Source organism: Pinus tabuliformis, chromosome 4_2 (assembly GCF_031772625.1).
Source record: "Pinus tabuliformis cultivar Carrire ecotype Pingquan chromosome 4_2, CPIR1, whole genome shotgun sequence".
Classification (NCBI taxonomy): Eukaryota; Viridiplantae; Streptophyta; class Pinopsida; order Pinales; family Pinaceae; genus Pinus; species Pinus tabuliformis.
This window is the reverse complement of record NC_142304.1, coordinates 1171565165-1171574757: the sequence shown is the minus strand read 5'-3', so window position 1 is coordinate 1171574757 and position 9593 is coordinate 1171565165. Positions and strand designations below refer to the sequence as shown.

The 9593-nt window shown below is 38.1% G+C and overlaps 1 protein-coding gene across 1 annotated transcript; it reads left to right on the top strand.

Moving 5' to 3' along the window:
• Positions 1 to 563: 563 nt before the first annotated feature.
• Positions 564 to 4160, top strand: LOC149173834 (uncharacterized). Its single transcript, XM_089424751.1, has 2 exons — positions 564 to 3491; positions 3599 to 4160. Exons 1-2 carry the CDS (start codon positions 704 to 706, stop codon positions 4045 to 4047), a joined length of 3237 nt encoding a protein of 1078 aa, XP_089280877.1. The 5' UTR covers positions 564 to 703; the 3' UTR covers positions 4048 to 4160.
• The last annotated feature ends 5433 nt before the right edge of the window (positions 4161 to 9593 follow it).

The following is a 9593-nucleotide window of genomic DNA, read 5'->3' as shown; positions in this document are numbered from 1 at the left end:
AGTGCGGTCTTTCTTTTTGAAAATGAGAATGCTTTTTCATTTATTCAAACTTCAAAAAGATGACAAGATTTAATAATTAATCCGAGTGAGTGCGGTCTTTCTTTTTGAAAGATTTAATTAATGTGAGTGCGGCCTTTCTTTTTTATTGGTGATATTCTTTCTTTCTTTTTTATTAGTGAGTGCGGTATTTTATTAGTGAGTGCGGAAACTGGGTATTTACCATCATTGTTGATCCAGAAATTCGACGGACTGGACGATTTCTGAGAATGCTTTTTCATTCTTCAAACTGCAAATAGACGGCAACATTTCTTTCTTTTTGAAAATGAGAATGCTTTTTCGTTTATTCAAACTTCAAACAGACGGAAAGATTTAATTAATCAGGACGGTCTTTTCGTCACTAAATTTACTCCCGTGGTGTATGCAACCAATGCATTTTGATTAATTTTATTTTATTAGTGATATTCTTTCTTACTTTTGCGGAAACTGGGTATTTACCATCATTGTTTATCCGTAAGTGCCTACTTTATTCAAACTTCCACACAAAAATTCGACGGACTGGACGATTTCGAGACAACTTTATTCCAAGTTCGAATTTCTATGAATTCTAAATTCAAAGTTACAAATGTATCTATGCGTCTATATAAACAATCACAATTTGGTTTTCTGAAGCATTGTCATTGTTGTGCGTGTTTCAGAGAAGGAAATGATGGATACCTGTTACGTCCCTTCTCTTTTCTGGTGCTGCCACCTACTCCTCTTTTATTCCATTCTCTTTCTCAATCCTCCTTTTGTCTTTTCCACACCCATCGCCCATTTCCCTCACCATCCTCCTCGTCTCACCAATGTTTCCGATCAACTGGCTCTGCTTGGATTCATGTCTGCAATCACATATGATCCCTTCCAATCCTTAGCCACGTCTTGGATGCCAAATGTTTCGTTCTGCGAGTGGACGGGTATCATATGCAGCAGGCGCAGGCAGAGAGTCGTTTCCCTCAATGTGTCGCACATGGGATTACAAGGTACAATCTCTCCCCTTCTCGGCAATCTCTCCTTTCTTAGAGTACTCGATCTTCACAATAACAGTTTCCACGGTAACATTCCCTATCAATTGGGAACCCTCTCTCGCTTGAAGATGCTTTGCCTGTCTCATAATCAACTCCAGGGTTCTATTCCGCCCACTCTCGGTAGCTGCCACAGTTTAAGGAACTTGACTCTCTCCTTTAACAATCTCACAGGAAACATTCCCCCACAACTATGTGTTCTCCCCAACCTAAGAACCATGGCCTTGGAAGTTAACAATTTGACGGGAACAATCCCGGACTGCTTGGGAAACATATCCTCTTTGCAGTACTTAGAATTAACTAGCAACAACCTTCACGGCAGTGTTCCTTCCGAATTGGGTATGCTAAGCCAGCTCATCTTTCTTAACCTGGAAGGTAACCATCTGACGGGACGCATTCCGTCTTCGTTGTCCAACTGCACCAATCTTGAAACATTGGATATATGTTTTAACCAATTAGTTGGCCACATTCCGTCGGAGTTGTGTACCAAGAAGACCGCCCAGTTAAAGGAACTCTATCTGTGTGCTAATCAGCTGAGTGGCAGCGTTCCTTCATCCCTCTTCAATTGTACCAAGTTACAATTGATTGACTTAGGAGGGAACCAGCTCAGCGGAATAGTGCCTATGGAGTTGGGTAAATTGACACATCTCCGACGGCTTCACTTGGACGGCAATCACCTGATTAGCGGCAACACCACGACATGCCCCATTCTTACTGCTCTTAGTAACTGTTCCGATCTACAAGATGTAGACTTATCTTATAATAACTTCACTGGGCAATTGTCGTTTTCTATAGGCCACCTCTCTACAAAACTCTACTTCTTAGACTTGGGTTTCAACGAATTCGCTGGAGAAATACCTCCTGCTATTGGAAATTTAAGTAGCTTAATATTCCTTGGTTTATATGGTAATTCTTTTACCGGGTCAATCCCATCTTCAGTTAGTATGCTTCAGAAGTTGGAGAGGTTATTTATGGGTTCCAATAATTTACAAGGGAACATCCCAATGGAAATTGGGCAGCTAAAAGGTTTAGGTCTCTTAGATATTTCTGGAAATAATTTGTCTGGAAAAATCCCTGATTCTATGGCTAACCTCCAACAATTAAGATATTTAGATCTTGATCATAACCAGTTATCAGGAAACATACCTGCAAGTTTAGGGAAATGTGTGAACTTACTACTGCTAGATCTATCATACAACAAGCTTAGTGGGCACATACCTCAAGAGCTTGCAGGCCTTGCAAATTTAGCCTCCTATTTCAACTTGTCAAACAATTTATTAAGTGGCCATGTACCTTTAGAGCTAGGAAAGTTCGATAAGCTTCAAGCCATAGATATTTCGGCAAATCAAATAACTGGCTATATTCCTAGTATCATTGGAAGTTGCAAAGAAGTAGAATATCTGAATCTTTCTTACAATGCACTTCAAGGTCCAATTCCAGTGTCAATCAGTGAACTTCTAAGTCTTGAAGACCTAGATCTCTCCTCCAACAATTTGTCAGGTGGAATACCTATATCACTAGCAAATCTCACAATGCTCCATCACTTGAATTTTTCTTTTAACAAGTTGTCAGGGGAAGTCCCTAAAGAAGGAGTTTTCAAAAAGATTGGCGCCACAGCATTTATGGGAAATCTTGGTCTATGTGGACCTTGGGTAAATCTACCACCTTGTTATGTTCATAAACATAAAAGTGTTTTGAATCTCAATCATAGAGGTGTTTCGAATCTAAAAAGAGTTTCTATTCTTGTTGTTGCTATTGCAACATTTGTTGTATCGTGTTTGTTTCTTGCAATCTTGTGGAGAAAGAATTGTAGGAGAAATATTCAGAGAGAGACTGGTCCATCATTAAATGTGGGGCATCGAAGAATCTCCCATGGAGAGCTCGTCATTGCAACAAATGAATTTAGTGATGCAAACTTGTTAGGAATTGGTAGTTTTGGAAAAGTGTACAAAGGGATTTTGAATGACAGCACAATGGTCGCTGTCAAGCTTCTCAATCTACAAAATGAAGGGGCTCAAAAGAGTTTTGATAGAGAATGCGAAGTTTTGGGTAGAGTTAGACACCGAAATTTGATTCGGGTCATAACTTGCTATTCAGATCTCCAAATCAAAGCTTTGATATTTCCATTAATGCCAAAAGGAAGCCTTGAAAAGTGGTTATATCCCGATGATGGAGAACAAAGCTCTTTGAATTTGATTCAAAGGTTGAATATAGCAATAGATATCGCCCAAGGCATGACATATCTCCATCATCATTGCTTTGTGCAAGTGATTCATTGTGATTTGAAACCCAACAATGTATTGTTGGGTGAAGATATGACTGCATATTTAATAGACTTTGGCATTGCTACTATATGTTTTGCAAAAAATGAAGATGGAGCTCTCACTTCCACAAATGCACTCAAAGGATCTACTGGGTACATTCCTCCAGGTATTATTTAAACTATATCCCATATGAAGCAATCTTATGATTTTCTTATGTTTACTTAACATTTTCAATTAAATTAAAAAACTTAAGATGAGGATCTATGAATGCAGAATATGGAGTGGGAGGACAAGTTACAACCAAAGGTGATGTTTATAGCTATGGAATAGTGCTATTGGAAATGCTCACTAGAAAGAAGCCCACCCATGACATGTTTGTAGAAGGAATGACATTGCACAAATGGGTGGGTAGTAGTTTTCCAAACCAAGTACAAGAAGTGGTGGACATGGGTCTATTAACGAGGACTAGTAGATGCATTGAAGAAGATAAAGATCTCAATTGTCTCAGTGCACTGATAAATGTGGGTTTGCTTTGCACAAATGAATCTCCTCAAGGACGACCTACAATGATGGGCATTCTAGGCACATTGCAAAACATCAAAGACACTTTTTTGAGCACTACTTCCATTCCCAAATTCCAATCAAATCTAACACATTTGTTGGGTAGTACAAGTGCTACTATCAACAACATTTGTGAAGGTCAAAGTTCTTCCACATCTTAGTCTATTGTAACAAAGTAGTGGTTATATGCTTCTTTGTACATAAATCTTTGTTGTTGATTGCATATAAATGTTTTATAATTGATTGCATGTAAATGTGAATAATAGAGTTATATCTACTCATGAGTGGTGTTTTGGAAATGTATTTATGATTATAATTTATTATTCTATCTTTAAAAAACAATTATATTCAATATCCTTTACATCTATATGAATGTGTGACACTCTTCTGGTACTAAATACGAGAAGAATTTTGTATTTGTTATGTTTTTTAGTTTTTATACCACTCTTTACGAGTAAGGATAGAAAAGTCTATCTTTCACTTTTAAAACATGTCATAACCAACATAAAAAATGATACTACGATTTAATTTAAAGGAACAAGAAAAGTTAATTAACACACATCTTTGACAATTCAGACGAGCTTTAACTTTAAGTAATCATAGTTCACAAATTCTATCTTGCCCCATCTTGAGAACTTTATTGTCATAACAGCTACCAGGAAAACATATAGCTTTTCTCATTTCTTTGAAGAAGTCAGGATTTTGTATCTAAAAGCATGGTGTAGAAGTCAGGATTCTGTAGCTAAATGTTGCGATGATGTTTACAACAACAAGAGTTTTGAGTTTTTCAGAGGAGCATCTTTGTGACTAACAGGCAGCTATATCTACAATTCCCCAACTTTAAATGCACTGTCCACTTCCATTGCGAGATTCTTTTAAATGCAATTTCCAATTCCATAGCAGGATTGCAGGATTCTTTTAAATGCAATTTCCAACCTTCCCTTCGCCTTCAAAATCTCCAAGGTGGATAGCAGCAAAGAGGTCCATTTCTCTCTGCGCATCTCTACTCACAACTTATTTTGTTTTTCTTGAAACAGATTCTAATTTTGAGTTAGTTAAGGAAGGGGAATGCAGCAATGGTGGTTCTTGAGACGACTTGTTATTGAAAGCAGATTGTACAGAAAGCAGATTTTACATCAAATTTGATCTCAAATTCTCTGAGAAAAGCAGGATGGAGTTGTCAAGAATGTGAAATCTCACTAGAACTTGCTGAAAGGATTGGAAAACTTGCAGTGGTGGAGCATGATTCTTCCCTTCTGACTATGTTCATCCAACTTCCAGAGAGCCTGTGCATGCGTATTAATTGAAGCAATACACATAACATATTTGTGATTTCTTCATTATAAACAATCTGGGTGAAGCACGAGAAATAAGCACAAATGTCAAGCGTGTAAGCACGAATGATCCTAAAGATAGATAAGAGATAAAATGATAATAAATAAAGAAGAGATAAAGTAAATAACACAGTTATATAAATAAAAGGTTAAAAAAAGTTACATCAAAATACTTTATTTATTTTAAAATACATTTAAATAATTTTAAAGGGTTGAAATTAATAATAATAATAATTAAAAATTAACTAAATTATAATTTTATTTTAAATTATTACTAATTATAAATAAATTTCATATTCACAAAAAAATAATTAAAAATCAATTTAATTATAATTTTATATTATTAATAATAAAACTAATTAATATACATTAAACATATAATTTAATTTAATAATAAAAATAATTAATATATATTAAACATATAAATATTTAAAAAATATGTAACAAAATTATTAATAAGATGCAAATATTCATTTCTTTTATATTTTTCTTCTTATTAGGTTTTTTCTTTCTTATTTCTTCCCTTCTTTCTTCTTTATAGGGTTCTTATGTTACTTAGGTTCTCAAAAATAGAAAGAAATTGATGGTGCCTTAGATCAAGATGATTATTGAAAGGAATAATGTTAGATATAATCTTAATTTATAGCGAGCCAAAACTTTTAGGGGAATAAATGATGGGCAAGCAACTTGAGATACTTCAATAGATATCCAGATATCTTCCCTTTATCATGGAAATTCATTCCACTTTAAACTGACTTTGTTACAATCTCCCCTTTACCATGAAGATTCATTCCACTTTCATGGAGATTCTTTCTATTTTAAACAAACTTTCTTACAATTTATCATGGAGATTCTTTCTATTTTAAACAAACTTTCTTACAATTTATCATGGAGATTCTTTCTATTTTAAACAAACTTTGTTACAATCTCCTCTTTACCATTGATATTCATTCCACTTTAAATAGGCTTTCTTACAATACCATGAGCCAATAACCTTACTATACCACATGCCAAAAAACCATCACTCACATTCATATGACACAAGATCATATGGCATTTTAAGAATATTCTAGAATATTCCATAAAGTGAAATCCATACCATCCACCAAATAATCATTGATAATTAAATTAAAATTCAGGAAGCCCTATTCCAAAATAAATATGCCTATCACCATAAATACAGGAAAAAGTAAGCACAAATGATCCTGGACGTCAAGTATAAGAGATTTTTTTTGAAGGAAAAATCATATTTTATTCAATCTAAAAAGCAAGGAACAAAATTACATTCTCCATATGCTCAACAACATTCGATCATATCAGTCTTGAAATTAATGCACGACAAACTACTTTGGGGAATACATGAAGACGGGTTACTCTTTTGGGACAAATGTACCTTTAAAATTTCAAAGTTTTTAGAATTGAAGCCCTCAAAATTCATATAAGTTGTGAATTTTGATTCGGACTAGAAAGACAATTTGTGAAGAATTATGTTGTTGTCCTGTTGATGGTGCTAGACCCGCCAACATTCAGGCGATCTCCCTGGTATGAAGCCCCAACTAGACCTCACACCGTTTACTGTAGGAGTCCCATCCAGTATGATGGCACGGTTGCAATTATCTTAAAGATATACTTAGTCTTCATACTGGATGGGACTCCTACAGTGGTATACTTAGTCTTCAAACAACAAGGTTCGTGTGCCTGGAGAGTGCTTAGTGTAACTCGTGTCTAAGTTATTTCACTAAGAGGGAGAGGGTAAGAGTGAGTCTCAAGTCGAAATGGAATAGTCCCAACTTAGTTAGAAACACACAACACAACAGGACATGTGCAACTTCCAGTGGAATTGTCCACATGAATGCAGCAGTCACAAACACAAAGTGAATAGATAGCACGTACAACACCCAACGGAATAGTCCACACGAGTGTGACGGTCATTATAACAAGTTTACAAGGATGAATTTGTCAAGTGTCCGACAGAGTAGTCCACTCAGGTGAGACAACGTTAACAACTATTACAACACATTTCCAATAGCATATGCACTAAAACAACCAAAATAGTTCAACTATCTTAGTACAGGTTAAAGCAACATGCATTACAAGCATCTAAAGAATAGTCTTACAAACGAATACAATACATGTGGGAAAACGTGCTAGCCTGTTAACAAACTTCTGAATTAATCGAAAGTTCCAAGACACATCCATACACCATACATCACTAATCCCGATAGTGGGGCATTGGAGCCACTGCTCGCTCCTCAAAGAAAAGACTACAGACTCTCAAGGCTATGTGGGAGGAGCCAAGGCGAAAAAGTCTTTTTCATGTACAAATGAGGGGTATATTTAGCCAAGGGTGAACTTGACCCTTGTGAGTCTTGGACTTCCCTCATGAATGTTTGACTTATATGACTCTTCAACTGACATAACTCTTCAATTTCATATGTGGGTCTCTTGGACTTCCATGCTACATTACATTGATTACAACATTATGGCCCACGGTAGTGATGTGGCTGAGACGACTCATGACATGACTCGACATGATAGTACTAGTATGTTCATGTTGATGGTGGTGTCCATGTCGAGTTGCAGTGTTGATCCAGGTGGATATTGGTGGCCACCTGCCAAGTCCACCTGGACCCCCACCATTGTCTTTCTCAGCATTTTCAGTTTCCTTAATTGTAGCACAACTTACTATTTTTAGCAGTTTTTCGGGTCCTGAACTTCCGGAGCCGTTTTGAGGCCCTAAACGACGTTTTTTGGGAAATCTGGGGGCAACATGGGTCCATGGACTGATGTTGCCCTTCCCAAAGTGGTAGTGCTCGGATAGATCTTTCTACCGAGCTATTGTACGCGTCAAACGGAGATCGTATGCCAAAGTTACGACCCCGGGAAGTTGATGTACCAATTTACCTAAACGGGGCCCACAGTTTTGCGTTTCATCTCCTAGGGTTAGGTTTTGGAATGTTAAGGGTTGTCCATTGTTTCTCAACAATAAATAGGCCTTCGAGCCTCATTGTAACATAGTTCAGAGGCATGTAGCCATCACATCTCTTCTCAGAGATAAGCTACCATCGCCCTAGCTAGTTTATTGCCATTTCTGTTTGTAAGCATATTTCAGTATTTTCCATTAATGAAATGAAGTATTATTTCCGCTGCATCTTTGTGTATATGGTTATCTCTGTAATTTGTTGTGTTCCTGTTTAAATTCGGATCAGTGGTATCAGAGCGGTCTGCTTTTTCTCTGTTTTTCTTTGCATGTCCCCAACAAGGTCGGGATATAAGGAGTTAGGGCTTGAACTGGTTGAACCTTTGCAAGACCAGCCTCGCAAATCCCGACGGCCTCCCATGGCGGACGAGAAGAAAGACGAGGGGGCAGGAGATCCCATCAAAATCTTGCTCGAAGAAGCGCTCGAGCGACAACGGAACGCGATGATGGACAGCTTTGTGCAGATCCTTCAGCGGCTACCCAGAAGCGGCGCATCGGCTTCCAGTAGCTCCTCTGGAAACGCCACACCCTTTAAGGTACAAGTTAATTTTGAAATCCCCATATTCGAGGGTCAGATAGACGCCGATGCCGTAGATAAATGGTTAAATCTGCTAGAGGGTTATTTTTCTGTTCATGAATTTTCGAGTCGGGAAAAGATTGTTTTTGCTCTTCTCAAAGCAGCCCCCCACGTCAAGGACTGGTGGGAAACCTACTGCGAGCAGAAGGATGAAAGTACTGGCTCACTATTTTCAGCCGCACCCACCTGGGATTCGTTCCGGGATGCCATCAAGGAGCAGTACTACCCTGTCGGAAGCTATGAGGATGAATACATAAAGTGGACCACGCTGCGGCAGGGAAGGGACCAAGACGTGCCGGAGTTCACCAATCTTTTCCATACCCTTCGCACAAAGTTGGGTATCAAGGATTCGGAGCAACATTTGATACTCAAATACCGTGGCTGCCTGCACAAGTACATCCAGGAAGAAATACAGTTCTTAAATATCCCCTCGCTCGGCGCAGCATACCGGTATGCCGTCAAGGTCGAGCAGAAGTTTAAACAAAAGAAGTGAGACTTTGGATCTGCGAATCCAAAGCAGGGGAAAGGTGCCCCTAAACCACAGAACAAAGGACAAAGCCAAGGCGGGACAACCCAAGACAACCAGCCAAAGCTGCAAGCAAAGAGCAACGCCGCGAAGCCGAGAAAGGACACTGGAAAATGGTGCGAGTTCCATAAGAGCTCCACTCACAACACAAGTGAGTGTCGGGCCAAGCAGTCACTGGTGGCTGAGCTAAAGGTTTCAGAATCAGATGCATGTTCCGACTCTGAGTCAGAACCCGATAAGGGGTATGAAAAAGGGAAGCAGATCATTGATGCGGATCCCAACGCCACTGT